Raw genomic sequence first — 16,663 nt, 5'->3', positions numbered from 1 at the left:
CTAGGATGCTCAGAAGGCCAGGATTGGGAAAGTACAGAGATCACAGCATTTATAGAGTTAGAAGTGATTAGAAAATAGGGAGCAGAGAGACAATGGAGGGATTTGAAAGCAAAGATGAGAATTTTAAATTATGAATTGTTGCACCAAGAGGCAGAGTCAATCATCAGGTACAGGAGATGATGGATAACTCGGGTATGGACATCTGGGGGAAAATCACAAAACTGCAGATGCTGAAAATCTGAAGTTAAAAAAAATGCTGGAAATGGTCAGTAGGTCAGTGGGAGGGATGGGTAGGAGAAAGAGAATGTATCTGATAGAGTGAGTCCATATGGGTTAATGGGGGAAGTCAAAGGCACATCATTCTCGAGTAGCAGGGCTTTGGATAGCTAAAATGGATGAAGGTTGACCTGGAAAACATAGCTCTGAACTTTCCTATTACAAATTGCTGGAGGTGATCTAAAATTGCAACTTCTAGCAATAATCAAGAAAATATCTGGTATTTATGGAATAGAGATTAATGTGAAGAGAAAGCTATATTCTAATTAACATCAATTCAGTCATGAGAAAAAAATAACACTGCATAGCCTTCAGCTGAAAATGATGAACACCTTTAATTTGTTACTTTGTCACACCAGATTGAATATCAGTTCTTGAAATAAAGACGGGAGAAGCAAACAGGAACTGCAGCAGTGGACAAACTGACATTAATGTGGAAAAACAATGACATTAGCATTGTCACCAAAGGCGACCCTTTTGGAAGCCTCATAGTGAAAGTTCCCTTCTTGTGCACTTACCTGTGTTGTAACCAGCAAAGAGTGATTGAGTTCTCCAGACTCAACTATTCCAGCACACCTCCGCCCAGCCATTTGGACCTGTAAACTTGAGCTGATCCAAAACTCTCCCATATCCTAATTTACACCAATTCTTATTCACCATCACCCCCTGTGCCTCCTGACAACCATACTTCAATTTTAAAATTCTATACCTCATTTTTGAATCTCTCCCTGGCCTTGACTTCTCTATTCTCTTCACCTGTGCTCTTTCCCAATTTTCTTTAACTTTCCTGGGTATCCAACTGATTCTGTGTTTGCATTCATACCAGGGAACAAGATAAGACAAATTCTACCAGACAAAATCTCATTTTCATTCACTTAATCTCAGAATCAGGGCATCAATCCTTCAAAACCTCTTGTGCAACAATCTGTTCAATCTGTTCAGTATCAAATACTGCCAATTAGTTGGCTTTTATACAGCTAAAATTCAGTTTATTTTTCTGACATCTTAATTTATTGAGACATTGCCAAGTGTTTTTTTCCAAAGGAAACTTTCCATCATTTTTTTATTAGCAGGATCTTTGTCCCTCGGTTTTCCTCATTGAGTGCTCTTGGGATCCATTTCCTATGCCACCCCATTCATGTAGCTTCACTTCAGTCACAGCACTGGATAGTAACTGCCAGCTTGCTATTTGATCATTGGGGTATCATAATGTAAACTGGGTACAATATATTGATCCTCAACTACCATGGCAGGTTTTTTTTCCAGCAAGGTGTCATTGGGGTGTGATAAATGAATGGGAGCGGGAGCTGCTTCCACCCCAGTCACCCAGCAGTCAAATCCCAGTCCCTTTTTGGATATATAACTTCCACTTATTTAGATGGTAGTGCAGGAAAACAGCTAGTGTGGGATTTGGCTTTGTATTCGTGGATAGAAAGTTGGGACTGCTCAGTTTCCAGCTCTATTCTCTTCCTGTTAAGTTGATCATACCCCGAGTCCATGCCTCCCCAGTGGAAGAGTAAAGCTACCACGCCCAATTTGCAATAACCATCGGCAGCATCCCCCAAGTCTACAACCTCTCCCTTCAAACCAGTCAAGGGCAGCGGCGCAGATGAAACCACCGCCGGTAGATTGTCCTCCAAGTCACGAACAATCCTGATTTCGAAATATACCGTCCTTCCTTTGTTGTCGCCGAGTCCAACTCCTAGAATTACCTCCCTGCGTCACCATTGAAGCACCTTCACCACAGGGACTTCATGTTCAAGGAGGCGGCTCATCACCTTCTCAGGAGTGATCAGGATGGGCAATAAATACCTTGTCCATGACGCCGTCATTCCCATGAATGAATACCACAAATATCTGCCCCGAATAACGACATTTATTGCGTCTTCTCCTGTTCAAAGTCTATAACATTATTTTTGAACGATGATCTAATTCCATGGAACTTTATGGGGAAGAATATTTCTTTAGCTATTTTAATCTTTATTTGTATTTGGGGGGCCCTGTCTCTGGGTTTGATTTAGGGAGTGTCAGCTCTGTGTTTCAATCAATAAATCCATAGCCAAGCCCACGAATCAGGTTTGAGTTCCACAACCTGGCGTTTGACTCCTGATTTATTTATCCCACTGTGCGTGTGACTGGAAGGGGCTGGAGAAGCCAGTGTCAGTAATTGCGCTCTGCGAGCTCTGGTTCCTGATTCCTCACAACGAAGGCTCCTTCCCAGAGGGTTGAGTCTGTGGGAGAACAACTGGATCAATCCCGGCTCCTGGTTTAGTGTTGCTCTTGGCGATGGTCGCGGATGAGAATCAAACAGAAGAGAATACATCTTCCCCGCGGTCCAGGACGACGGAGCCCTTCGCAGTCGCTCAACGGGCAGCGGCTTAATTGTTTATTCATTATTTGAAATTGCAAGATTAGTCAAAGCTGTCAACCCGTCCCTAACTTCAATCCGATTGGAGCAGATACCACCCGGGCAGCTTGGAACTCAAGTCTGTTGCCGATCTCAGCAGCGCCGAGCCATTCCTGCGGAACAGGCAGCCCTCGCTACAACCCCAGCCACTCAACATTTAATCTGAGGATAGAAATATATCAGTTTTAACACAAAAATGTAGAAAAATCCTTCCCAAAGATTCCTTGTTGAGATTGTAAATGCTGTGGTTTCCAATGGGGAAAAAAGTTTTATTTAACTTTGACCAAGATTTTAAATGAAATATCTGAAGTTTTTTTTTCTAAAATTTGATCTTTGGGGCTATTGATTTGATTCGATAGACTGAAATCGGTAAATTGCTTCTATCAATAAATCACCGGTTCGTCAAAAAAACATTTATTGGATGTAATCGGCTTCCAAATCTTTTAATAGATGGCTAGGGTACATGTTCGCTTTAGTCATACAGACCGGTGTTTTTTAATCTGAGTGTCGCTTCCATGGAAATGTATTGGTTTGTCTAAAATTTAATTGGACTGCGTTTCTCGCTGAACTTTCAGAACCCGGGGCTGTGGACAGCGACCTGAATCTTAACCCAGGTGTTCATTTAGAATTTGCCCTCCTCGCCTCAGGTTTAAATGTATGTAGAGTTGCACAAAAGCTGATTGCTGCCTTTAAATATCAGTTCAGGATTTAGACAAAGGGAGGTCGATTCGGTTACGGTCCAACCCATTCAACTGTTTCATTGAAGGTGCGCCGAACGCTCAAACCCAATTTAGGCTCATTCTCCCTCAGACGCAACGCCCCAAGTCTCCGCATGGAGCCGGGGAAATGTTCAGCCCTGCTCAGGGAAGGGGCCGGGGCAGCCAAACCTCCCAAACATCTATGGAGACAACCCAGGACCCACATCAAGATCAAACAGCGGTTCTACTCGGACACGGAGAGGTACATGTACCAGCGAGCTCTGGATAACCACCAACCCCTAGAGAACGGTGACAGACCCGGGCTGAAGAAGCCACGGATGTCCTGGCCTTCTTCCTTCCACGGGCTCAGACGGTAAGCGACAACCGGAAAGATCGCCAAAGATGTGTTAAATAAATCCCAGAGCAAGAAAGACTGTAATCCTTTTAAAAATACCCTTTTTTTTTGACATAGCTTGTGGGTGTTGTGTTTAACATTGGTGTTTATGTTTGCGTTTGTAGGTGGCACTGAATGTGTTAATGGGTTGCAAGGTGTAGAAAGTCTATGGGTGTGTGATTGCTTGTGTGTGTTGCACGTGTATGTGCCACATACTCCATTATATAAAACAGATTAATCCTGAGAGTGTAATTGGGGACAGTGCTATGTCACAAGGCTGCCCTGATCAACAGAGAGAGAGGTGTTGGAACTTGTTTCATTACGCAGACCCCTGCATGATCCCATTGTTTACTGTCCTTTCACAGTTTCATTTCCCTTTCCTCAAATTTATAGTTTCAATTCATCCCTCACTGACCACAGTCAATGACCCTCAACAGGAGCTGAAGATGGACCAGGTTTCTATCATAGTCTACCTGTTTTATCACATTCTATCTACTTAACAAAATCTTATAATGCTTAACATGTAAAAACATCAGTGATGCAATGGTTATCTGTTGTTGGGGAGTGAGGGGGCAGATTTGTCATGGAAAAGATTGAATGGTGGAGATGTGAAGATGCCACTTAATATGATTGATCACCTTTAAGGGAACAGAAACCTCTGAGAGATTGAATGCATGGCTGGAGTCTATCATGGGGGTATACTGTATGTGGAAATAAAAAAAAGCTGCAGATACAGGAAATCTGAAACAAAAACTGAAAAGGCTGGACAAACTCACCAGGTCAGACAGAACCTGAGTCAATGAAGGATCGTAGACATTGACCACTCCTCTTTCCATGGCTGCTGCCTGATGTGCTGAGTTTTCACAGCATTTTCTGTTTAGACTGTACATGGGCTGTGGGGAAAGAAGTGGGCAGGGGGATTACATGTTTGAGTTTACAGAGCCTGTGAGTGGAGAGTTAAAGAATAGATGGAATAGGTCTGATGTTGCAAAAGGCCTGTTTGTATATTCACACTTGGTCATTGAAGATAAGTAATTCTTTTAAAGGTACTTTATCTATCAATGTTAACTTGGAAAAGTGAAAGAATGAAAGGTTTATTCCACTGTGCAATTGGAAGGGCTGTAATGATGGGTTGGAGTTATTTCCGTTTGAATTCTCTTGTAGAAAGTGAGGATAAAAAGAAATGACTATATTGACGGCAAATTGTGGCTCTGATTTGATATTGCATCATTACAATTATAAGGCAGCAGGTTGCCTGAAAATGTTTCTGTCAGCCTGATGAGATTGGGTTTGATTCAAATTGCTTCTGTTGTGGAAAGGTTCATAACTATGTGAGCAAAATGTGCTGGGCATAAGGTCAGACTGACTCTTGTTGCTCCCTATCACACTTTCCTAAAGTGTTTGAAAAATCCTGCAATCTACTCTTACTTTCAAGTTGTTTAATGTTTCCCAACCCCATTGTATAGCTTGATTTTATAACCATCGCATTTTAATTTCTCACAGCTAAAACACCTCTCCATCTCAAACCTGTCAAACTCCTTTGTAATGCTAAAGACCTCCAGTAGGTTATCCCTCAGTCTTCACTCCTTTAGAGACATAAGCCCTTGCCTGTTCACGATTCTCCAATAAATATACCCTTGCAGTTCTGACATCCTTGTGAATCCTTTGTTTTCCATGCATTTTCTGGAGTATCTATGTGTCCAGTTTGCAATGTGAAGATCAGAACAGTGCCCAGTATTGATACAAGGATGCAAAACAGCTCCTTTTTTTTACTGAATGGGTACCAGATTAGTTCAGTAGCTGGAAAAGGATGACCCCAGTGCCAGACTCGCTTTCTTTATTGTTGAGAAGGTGAAGGCAGAGATCAATAGTGCATGGCTTCAGCATGACGTATTTTTGTAAGAAGATGCAAAAAGACTATGTAACTTAGTAGCTTTTGTTACACCCAAGAGTTAGGCAGCCTTACATCTACACTGCTTATCGCATGAGAGGTCAGTATGTGAAACAGACTGCCAGAGGAGACAGTGCTGGGAATATAGATTAATTTAACTAGAAATTAGATTTCTCACAACAAATAAAATTTTGGGACTCATTCAATGAGTAATTTGAGTCATGATCTCTGGATAGTGCAGCTGTTCAAGAGGAATGGATGGATCTCTGATTCCAAATCTGTGCCCCACTTATCTCATGTCTTGATCTGTTGCAGATGAACTTGACATTGGTGAATAGTTAATAACTCCATTATCATTTACCAGGATGTAACAGATGGACCTTCGTCATCAATTCCTATTTTCCACCACTGAAGAAAGACTGCATTTCCATTGTACCTTTCATGACTGCAGGACACCCCAAACTGTTTTGCACCTAATTGAAGCATAGTTGCTGATGCAGTATAGGAAATATGGCAGACAATTCATGCAAGCAAATTCCCTCAAAGAGAAATGAGATGCTTGACTAGATAACCTGTTTTAAGTGCTGAAATACTGACTGGGAAACCAGGAAGAACTCAATTTCATTTCTTCAAAATAGTTCCTTTCACTACCACTTGAACAGCAGGCAGGGTCTTGGTTTGATGTCTCCTATAAAAGGTAACACTTCCTGACAGAGTAAGACTGTCAGCCTAGACTACATGCTCAGTGAGTGAGACTTAAACCCATGATCTTAAAATCAGAAGCAAGGGGCTACCCACTGAGCCAAGTTTAAGACAAGTACTACACAAACCCTTCTACGCTTACGTCCCTCAAAACAAGGGTGAAGCTTGGGGAAGCAAGAGTTTGAATGGGTGGAGGAACAAGCAGGTCATTACCAGATTGGTAGACTGCTCCTACTGGGCTGCTGTAGGGATCACAATTGAATGCTCAAAATGACAGCATACAAGTTATCCAAGCTGACGATTTAGTCTTTGGCAGAAGTTGAGTACAATGCAGAGTCTGTCAAGAGATATTGGCAAGTTGAGTGAGTAGGCCAGAAGATGTCAGATGAAATATATTGTAGGGAAATGTGAGGTTTCACTTTGACAGGAAGAAAAGAGAACCAGAATATTTCCAAAATGGCATGAAAATGATAAACATTGGTGTATAACAGGAACTGATTGTGCTGATTCATGAATCTTAGAAAGCTAACAGCACCCAAGTAGAAATTCAGATAGAACGCTGGCCTTTATTGCAAATGATTAGAGTATAAGAGTAGGTTGTATGGGACTTTGGGGAGTCCGCACCCATGTGCATTTTTGGTCTCCACATCAAAGACACCATATATTGCTTTGGAGGTAGTGATGTAGATTCAATAGATTGTTTCCTGCATTGAGGGAGTTGTCCCTTCAAGGGTACTGGTTTGAATGGGCCATAGTCTCTGGAGATTTGGAGAATGAGAGCAAATTTCTTTGATATGTACCATTGTGAGGTGGATTCAGGGCCTATTTCCTCAGGCTGAAGAGGGGGCAGAGTTTTAGACTAAGGGACTTGCCATTCAAAAGGTTGTGAACCTTTGAAATTCTCTACACTGGAGGTTGTGGTGTTCTATCAATGAGTACTTTCAAGATTGATACTGACAGATTTTTGGACATTACAAAAAGTCAAAGGTTACAGAGACAGGGTGGGAAAGTAAAGGTGAGGTAGATAAAATTGCAGAGTGTGCTTGAGGGACCACATAGCCTACACCTGCTTCTGAGTACGGGAGTTGGGATGTCATGTTACAACTGTACAAGGCATTGACGAGACCACACCTGGGGTATTGTGTGCAGTTCTGGTCACATAGCTATAGAAAGAAAATTCACAAAGATGTTACGGGGATTGGAGGGCGTGAGTTATACAGAGAGATTGGATAGGCTGTGGCTTTTTTCCATCTGAGCATTGGAGGCTGAGGAGTGACCTTGTATATAAAACCGTGAGGGGCATAGATAAGGTTTATGGTCACAGTCTCTTCCCACGGTAGGGTTGAATAAAACTAGAGGACATGGAGTTAAGGTGAGAGGGGAAAGATGTAAAAGGGGACCTGACGTATGTTTTTCATACAGAGACTGGTGGGTATGTGGAACAAGCTGCCAGAAGAAGTGGTAGAGGTGGGTACAATTACAATGTTTAAAAGACAATTGGACAGGTACATGGATAGGACAGGTTTAGAGCTCAGATAGGCACCTTGGTCAGTATGGATGAGTTGGGCTGAAGGGCCTGTTTCTGCACTGTATAACTCTATGACTGTATGCATTGGCACATGAGTGATGGGAATATCTGTTGACTCTATGACTCTAAAATCTCTGGAAAATTTAACAGTAAACTTTTGACTACATCTCCCCTTAACTAAGGAAAATAACCCAGTTCTTGTGTCTCAGAAAAGCTGAAGCCATTCATCATGTGGTGGCATTTTGGCAAATCTTCCAGGACTTGGAATCCTTCCCAAAGTGCAGTGGCCAGTTTTGGACCCAACCTCCAGATGAGGGTTAACCATTCATTTATAAAGGATGAAAATGGAAAGATATTCCATCTCCATTTGGCCATCAGTAGCTGTGAAGTAATTGCAGAATTTGCAAACAGGAAGCAGCAACTTTGTGTGATAGTCACAATATGCTCTGAATAATGATGGATTCTGATAACCTGAGGATGCACTCAGAAAACAACATGTCTGTACTCACAAAACAAATTAAGGAGGCAGTGTTTAGCAAATGTTTCTTTCTGTTTTATTTGCAAATAGAGTGTAATTAATCTCACTCAACCAAATCAATCATCAGCACTTGTCTAGCCTTGGACCCCCTGGGCTCTGCTCCAGATTGTGTGTTTTTTCACAGGGAATGGCTTATTCATATTTTAGTTATTTGTTTCAAAACTGACTTTTACACATGGCAAAACAGTGGGGACAAGGCAATGTTCTTCCATTGAATTTCTGCTCAAACACTTGCCTCAAGTGCCAACCACATTCAATTTATGCAGAGCCAAGGTATTTTGAGCTGTGTAATCAAGCACAATTTGACACTTGAGCCATACATTAGGATAGGAGATCATGCAGGGTTATTGAGAAAGAGTGGGAGAATAGGACTGTTAGGATTGCTCTACTAGTAGCTGGAATTGGTGAACTTTGCAGGTGGTAACTGGGCTATGGCTTCCTTCAGTGGCATATCAGGTCAGTTTTAAACCCTATCATAAAAGGAAGGGAAAGGTGAAGAGGTGGAGAGATCTAGGGAGGGAAGTTTAGAGTTTGGGGCACATGTAGCTGTAGACACAGAATCAGTGTGACAGTGAATGGGATGTGCAAGAGGCCAGAATTGGAGAAATGATATGAAAGAAGGTGATTTGTCAGTGGGGTGGATACAGGATTAGAAACTCAGTTTAGAATCAGATGGGACACAAAGGCTGCAAACAGTCTGGCTGAACATCAGGCCGTGACCAGGAAGAGGGGAAGCTGATTGGGATAGATTTGTGGGCAGTCCAGTTATTCACCAAGGGTTTGACCGCATGTTGATGCACATTATGGTTTACATAATACCAATAATCTGTGATTTTTTTTTCAGTGGGTTAGCAAATCACAGCATCATTGTTGAGTTTGTTTCCAGTGTGATTGGACGTAATGGCAATAATTTCATAAGTGAGAGGCTTGTTAGAAAGCACTTTCATTGACTTGTAAAATTGCGAGCTGAATACCTGATGAGCTCAAACCTGCAAACAATGACTAATTCTTTGGTATGTTGTTCGAGCCTCTTGTGCTTTTTGCTTTGGGTGAAGTGTGTGAAACACATGATACCAAGGTTGTTATGTGTGAGCTGCTGCTCAGAAGGCTAGAATTTTGCACTACTGTATAAAGCGGAGGCTGTGTTTCAAAATAACTGCAAGAGTGGTCTTTTCTGACCCTTTTATGAAGTTCCACCTCTCACCAAACCTTAAGGTATATTAATTCATTTTGCAAGCAGTAACTGGGCAACTGGCTCCAACTGGAAAGATCTATTAAAAGAAACAAACAAGCTATTCATGGGGATCATAATAAGATACTTAAACTGTAAAGATGAGTAAAGACTTCCAGACCTTCAGTGTATGGGGGGATGTTATCTTACAGAACCCATCCCTGCACTCCCACACCATTTCTGAATTAAGGCTTGGCCCTAACCAACTCACAATCAATGTGATGAGTTCTCTCTCTCCATCTCCCTCTCCATCTCTCTCACATACACACACAGAAAGCAAATGCAAGCAGATATTCTGGCACCAATGCTTCAGTTGCTCAATATTTTCCACCGTTGGCAACTTTGTACCTAAACCCTTTATTTCCAAGGGCAACAGAAATTTTGATTAGGCAGTACAACAGATAGTTTGGGGCTCAGATCTGTGAGGTTTTACATTCGAAATAGATTTCTTTGTTCATTTCCATTCTTTATCTTTTTGTAATTGGCTTCTGAGTCACTGGTTATTATTCAAGGTTTTCATAAGGCATTTTTTTATGTTCTGTGCAGACACACACCCCCTCTGCAGAGAACTGTAAGAAGTGAGATGGCCCTGATTACATAGTACAGTGTGCGGTGCAGTATTTAGAGATATAGTATCTGCAGACCAGTGCTGGGAGTGATACATATATTGGAAAATGTTTATTTTTACTGTGAATTCTTGCTTTCACAAAGTGAGTAATATAAAACACCAACACAAGGTCCATTCCATGTTCCCAGGTCAATGTAAGACCAAGAAGAACATGGGTTAGATACAGAGTAAAGTTCCCACTACACTGCCATATAAAATAAACAGAGGACGGGGACAGCATGGCGTAAAGGACAGGGATAGCATAAAGCTCCCTATATCCTGTCTCATCTTACCTCCCAGGGCAAGAACAGCAAATATTAGTTCTTCTTCACTGCCCCATCAAACCAAGTCATGTCGGGAGCTGCACAGGTTAGACACACTTTCTACACTGTCCTGTCTCCAACTCAAGCAGTTTCCTCCAGTTTGATTAAGTTGAGTTATAGCCTACCTCATCTGCACCACCAATGATGACATTGCATTCAAAGTGTCTGTCCAGACTACTGTGTGACAACTTCACGCTGTGGGATCAGTTTGTTGAGCCTGGAAGGAAGAAGATTCAGATGCACATCTCAAACCTGCTGAATTAATCTGTGTTTGGCATAGATTATTGCAGATCCATTCCAGACACCCAAAGCTTGGTTACTCTACATCAGGTTGTCCACATCTATGTAACAAACCTTCTGCTTTGCCTCTTCCTCCATGCCTGCACTCAGCTTCCTCCTGAGAGTCAGTGTAAATATCTGCAGCTGTCACTAGTGGTGCAGCACTGCAAAATAAAACCTGTTCTCTCAAATACACTCAGAACTGGAACAGCAAGGTTTAGATATGGACTAAAGCTCCCTCCACGCTGTCCTATCAAATACTGCCAGGGCAGGATCAGCACAAGTTAGATAATGATTAGAGTTCCCTCAATGTTAGCAGAACAGTGTGCCTCTAATATACTGTATATCAGTGAGGCAAGCCCAAGGTTGCAGCTTAAGGTTCCTGACCATTTCGCTCTTTGCCATTAAGGAGCGGAAATTTAAAAATTGAATTCAACAAGGTTTGAATTGCCTTGGCAACTACAACATTACAACTGGCACTCAAATGTGATTTTGGGATCTCTTCCCAGGATCTTGGCGAAGTTGCTGACTAGGTTACAGCAGTGTGTTTGATGCTAGCAACCAACAGAAGAAGGTGAGTGTCATTCGTTAGGTCTTCGCAGCCGAGAGAGAATCATGCCTCCTTCTCATTAGATTAGTTATTGGTATTGGTTTATTATTGTCACTTGTACCAAGGTTCAGTGAAAAACTTGTCTTGCATACCATTCATACAGATCAAATCATTACAGAGTGCATTGAGGTAGTGCAGGGTAAAAACAATAACAGAATACAAAGTAAAGTGTCACAGCTACAGGGTAGTGCATTGCAGGTAGACAATAAGGTGCAAGATAGTCAGGGTATCAAGGGATATGGGGATAAGGCCGGAAATTGGGATTAGAATAGTTTTTTTTCTCCCCATTCCCCATTTCTTTTTCCCTTTTCCTTGGAGCAGACTCGATGGGCCGAATGGCCTGCTTCTGCTCCCTTGTCTTGTGATCTTCTGAAGATCAAACAAGGTAGATTGTGAGGTTAAGAGTCTGTCTCATCATATCAGGGAACTGTTCAATAGTCTTATCACTGTGGGATTGAAGCTGTCCTTGATCCTGGTGGTATGTGCCCTCAGGCTCCTGTATCTTCTGCCTGATGGGAGAGGAGAGAAGAGAGAATGACCCAGGTGGCTGGGGTCTTTGATTATGCTGGCTGCTTCACCAACACAGTGAGAGGTATAGACAGAGTCCATGGAGGGGAGGCTGGTTTCGGTGATGAGCTAAACTGTGTCCACAACTCTCTGCAGTTTCTTGCGGTCCTGGGCAGAGCAGTTGCCATACCAACCCGTGATGCATCCAGATAGGATGCTTTCTATGGTGCATTGATAAAAGTTGGTGAGTGTCAAAGGGGACATGCCAAATTTCTTTAGCCTCATGAGGAAGTAGAGGCACTGGTGAGCTTTCTTGGCCATGGTGTCTACGTGGTTGCACCAGGACAGGCTACTGGTGATGTTCACTCCTAGGAACTTGAAGCTCTCAACCCTCTCGACCTTGGCACCATTGATGTAAACAGGTGCATGTACACTGCCCCCTTTCCTGAAATCAATGACCAGCTCTTTTGTTTTACTGACATTGAGGGAAAGGTTGTTGTCATGACACCATGTCACTAAGCTCCTTATCTCCGTCCTGTACTCTGACTCATCAGGTGATCTAGGAATATAGATATGGGGTATGGGGTGAGGCCTTTCAAATCCTGTAGCATTTCTCATCAATCATTTAGATCACAGCTGATTTACTCCTCCTCCCTCAGTGCTGTAGACCTAGTGCTAGGAAGGGGTGTTAGGCCTTTTTGATAGGCACAGACATGCTGGGCTGAATGGCTTCCCTCAGTATTGTGTCTTCTTTGATTTCTTTGCCTTTTTTTCATATTTCTTGACATGAAAATATCAGATAAGATTTATCCTACAGCAATGATTTAGTGATGGCAGACTTCAAATCAAAAGATCCTGGATAGTAGGGGTATGGAGGTGGGTGGTTGCAGGATTTGTGGGAAGTGACAGACTCCTTGAAGAAAGAGAATGAGTTGGGAGATGAAGTAATGAACATTAAGCCTCAATTTTAATGCAACCCACTTGGGGTGGATAAGTGAGGGTAGGTCCAGGCCTCATGGCCCATTTCACTTCATGCATTTTAGTTGATTGTAAAATTGGGTACTTTGTAAAAAGGACACATGATCTGAACCCAGCCTGGTCCAGATCGGCAGATCTAGTAAAAGTTGGGATTTTGTTTTCAGTGTGGGAGAAAGGAAGAGTCATGGGAAAGAAGCATAGCTTTACGAAGCAGAGTTCACTAGATGCATAAAATAGCAACTGGAAGGATGCAGCATGGAGAGATTTAAGGCAGCAGATGAGAGAGGGAAACTCTAGGACTTCCAGGATCTGGGATTGCTCTGAATTTAGCCTAAACATTGGGCCCACTGTGATCCCATTAGTTAGTTATGGAGATGAAACTTTCATGTTTGTTGCAATCCTATTGCTCTCTACTCCTCCATTCAGTAATGTTTGTTCATATTTATCACAGTTCCATCCAGTCAACTTGAGTCAGTGTTTTATTGCTCCACTCAGGTTTCCCCCAAGTTTCCCTAATCCATGGGATCCCCATCTTTAATGAGGCAGATCCAAGTGTATCAACGCCAAAGATATAGCTCATTCAACTTTCTTCAGCCACAGCTATCAAAAGGATGATCCATCTTGGTTTCCCTTGAGGTCCCCACTGTCACAGAAGACAGTCTTTGGCCAGTTTGATTCATTCCACGTGATATCGAAGGACAACTGAAAGCATTGGATAAATCAAGGACTCGATATACGCAACCAGACACGATAATTGTACTTCTGGAGATTTGTGCTCCAGAAGTAGCCTGTATCTAAACTGTATCAGTGCAGCTGCAACATTGGTATCTCCCCAACAGTATGGGAAATTGCCCAGGTATGTCCTGTCCAAAGTAGGACAAATCTCATCTGGGTCATACCAGTTTCTAGGCATGGCCTTGCTCTGTCGTCCTGATTGCAGTGGCTCAGACAGCAGTGAATGAGTCATCACTTTTACCAAAGATGCAAAGCTCTCATTTGTTAAATAAATAGAAATCATACAAGAGGTTCTGCGTGCAGCAGGCCCGTGGAATTAAAGCAAATGTAAACAATTCATTCATTGCTTCCCTCAAATGGCTCCAGGAGTAACTGGTAACTGAGTTCATGTAAGCATCCAGCACAGAAGACTGTGTTATTCAATCCCATGACACTTGATTGTACGTTTAAACATGGGGTTCTTGATCACATGATATACAAATAGGCTGTGCATTTGTGTCTAAAAATTCCTCAGCACCAGGAAAGGCACATTAAATGAACGGTATATGGCAGCTAATACCATAGATACACTGCCGTAATACTTCACGGCACACAATGGCTTCTTCTCCAGGTACTCTGCCACTGCAGGCTGAGCAAAGCAAAGCCCATAGGTCGAGAATCAGGGTCCTGGGGGCCATGGTGGGGTGGGTTGGGGAGGGGAGGAGCAGAGGTGCCCACTGGTGGGGGTGGAGGCTTGGAACAGGATTTGTAAGGAAATAGAAGTCACAGAGTGATATAGCACAGAAACAGGCCCTTCAGCCCACCAAGTCTCTGCCAATTATCAACCACCCATTTAAACTAAAAAGTGGAATTAATGTAAGATCAGCGTAAATTAAAATTCTCCCCACATTCTCATGAACCTCCCTATATTCTGCCAGGTCTCTGGCGCTGTGAGGCAATGGCTCCACTAGCTGTGCTACTGTGCAACCCAGAGCATCTCGAAGGCTGGCTTATCAGTGGAGGAGGCAGTCACAACAAGCTGCTGGGGTGGTGCTCAGGGTACAGATCAGGTTGAGGGAAAGGTGGTGATCATGATCAGGTTTAGGAAAGGCTAGGGAATGTGAAGGAGAACCTCTGTGAGGTCTATGACCTTAAATTTGTTTTCCATCAAAACAAGCCTTACATGATTTGGAGGCCTGCTTCTGATTGAGAGACCCAGACCATCTCCCTGCAATGATGTGCCAGTCAAAGTCACAGAACTACCATCTGGACCTACACTGCATATCTGAGCACGTCAGGCACATGGAAAGGACTCCGAAAGAAAATTGCAGACTCTTGTTATTCCTCCAGTAAGTTCCCAATTTTATTTAATGATAGTTTGATCGCAGAAGTAGGTGATGTCATTTTGTCACAAAATGTTTGATCACATGATGTTTGATCACTGCAGGTGTTAATTGTACTTACTTAAGTATCTTAGTACAACTTAACGCAAAGTAAAACATAGATTTGTTTACCAGATAATTATAAAAACACATCCAATTTACACATTTCCTAACTTGTTTTTGATTCATTATGAAACTTCTTTCTCAACCAAGACATAACTTTCCAGTTCCAAAAACTTTAACTTTCAGAGATCCTAGATTTCCTCTCACATTCCCTGTTTGGTCCATCATTTTTTTTATATAGCTGTGGCCCTTTTCCTGTGTCAGATATCCTGAAACCTTTCCATGTATTCATTTTCAAATTGCAGGTGTTGGTGGCATGGCTGGCATTTGGTGCCCATCTTTAATACCTGTTGAGAAGCTGTCGGTGGCTGGTCTTGAGTTGCTGCAGTCCATGTAGTGAAAGTGCTGCCACATCAAAGTGCAATTATTTCTTGATATAAGAGTCTCAAATGCCCAACACCTTCCCTCTCTCCCCTGGTCTCCTGCTTTGCTGCTGATTGCATTGACTATGTTGATAGCTCCTCTAAACTTTCCTCTCTCATTCCCCTTAAGCTCCAATGCTGGATGCCATCCCTGCTTTTACAGTAAAGTCGAGCCTTGTTCCCTTCATTTCACCAGTGATCCAATGAAACGTGAAAATCTGATGGGGCTCAATAGTGTAGATGTTTCTCATGGCTGGGGTCACAGTATCAAAATAAAGGATCAGCCATTCAGTTTACTTTACCCTCTCCTTAACTGGAGACATTTTCCCGCCTGCTATCCAGAAACAATCCTGTTATCATAGAAATTTGGAAGTTTCTGCTTCGTGGACACAAGACAACTGTACACTGGAGTTAGAGACTCACAACCCTCAGCTAATACTACTATGACAATCCGTTGCTCAGCAACCACAGAAATGGCCTTAAGTGTGATGTTTTTTATAGACATAAGCTGTTGGCCATCGTGTCTAGGCATGCAGGGAGCCCCAGCACAGGGCCAACCCTGGTGGTTACCCTGATTAGCACTGAGCTGCTTGAAGCCAGTTGTATAAGATATTCATTCACCTAAGGACATAACATCAGAGAGAAAGGGAGGCCATTAGTTCCTTGAGCCTGCTCCACTATTCAATAAATTTATAGTTAATCTTGTGCCTCATCCATTTTCCTGCTCAATCCTAATATCCCCCAATTCCCCTTGTGCCCAAAAATCTATTCATCTCAGCCTTGAACCTACACAACAACTAAGCATGCACAGTCCTCTGGGGTGGAAAATTCTGAAGTTCCTCAGATGTCTGCTCTCTTTCTCCTCACAACTGGTAACTCTTTCTCTGACTGAAGTATTATTTTCCTACGTGAAAGGATAAACGAGCCAGATCCACTTTGTTTGTCTGTGTTCAACAAGTTGGCAATGCGACAGAGCAGAATCTAACCTAAAATAGCTCTCACTTTGCATATCCAGCTCGTGAGCATCGCCAGAACAGTTAACACTTTCCTTTAGCAAGAATTTGTTTCTGTGGACCCTTTCACAACCTCAGGACCTCCTAAAGCAACTCGCAG

At 42.6% G+C, this 16,663-nt stretch overlaps 1 protein-coding gene across 2 annotated transcripts in view; it reads left to right on the top strand.

Annotated features, from left to right (window-relative positions):
* LOC127582419 (cAMP-specific 3',5'-cyclic phosphodiesterase 4C-like) overlaps positions 1–16,663 on the top strand; it is a 199,690-nt gene that overhangs the window by 47,729 nt on the left and 135,298 nt on the right. Inside the window, exon 4 of one of the 2 annotated variants that reach the window (XM_052037638.1) lies at positions 3,494–3,754. The exons of the other annotated variant lie outside the window; for it this stretch is intronic. Within the exon in view, the coding sequence (XP_051893598.1) occupies positions 3,494–3,754 (261 nt within the window). The remainder of the gene's footprint in view (positions 1–3,493; positions 3,755–16,663) is intronic. 2 annotated transcript variants of the gene reach the window in all.

Source organism: Pristis pectinata, chromosome 24 (genome assembly GCF_009764475.1).
Source record: "Pristis pectinata isolate sPriPec2 chromosome 24, sPriPec2.1.pri, whole genome shotgun sequence".
Classification (NCBI taxonomy): Eukaryota; Metazoa; Chordata; class Chondrichthyes; order Rhinopristiformes; family Pristidae; genus Pristis; species Pristis pectinata.
Note: the sequence above shows the minus strand (reverse complement) of the source record. Positions and strands in the feature narration are given on the sequence as shown.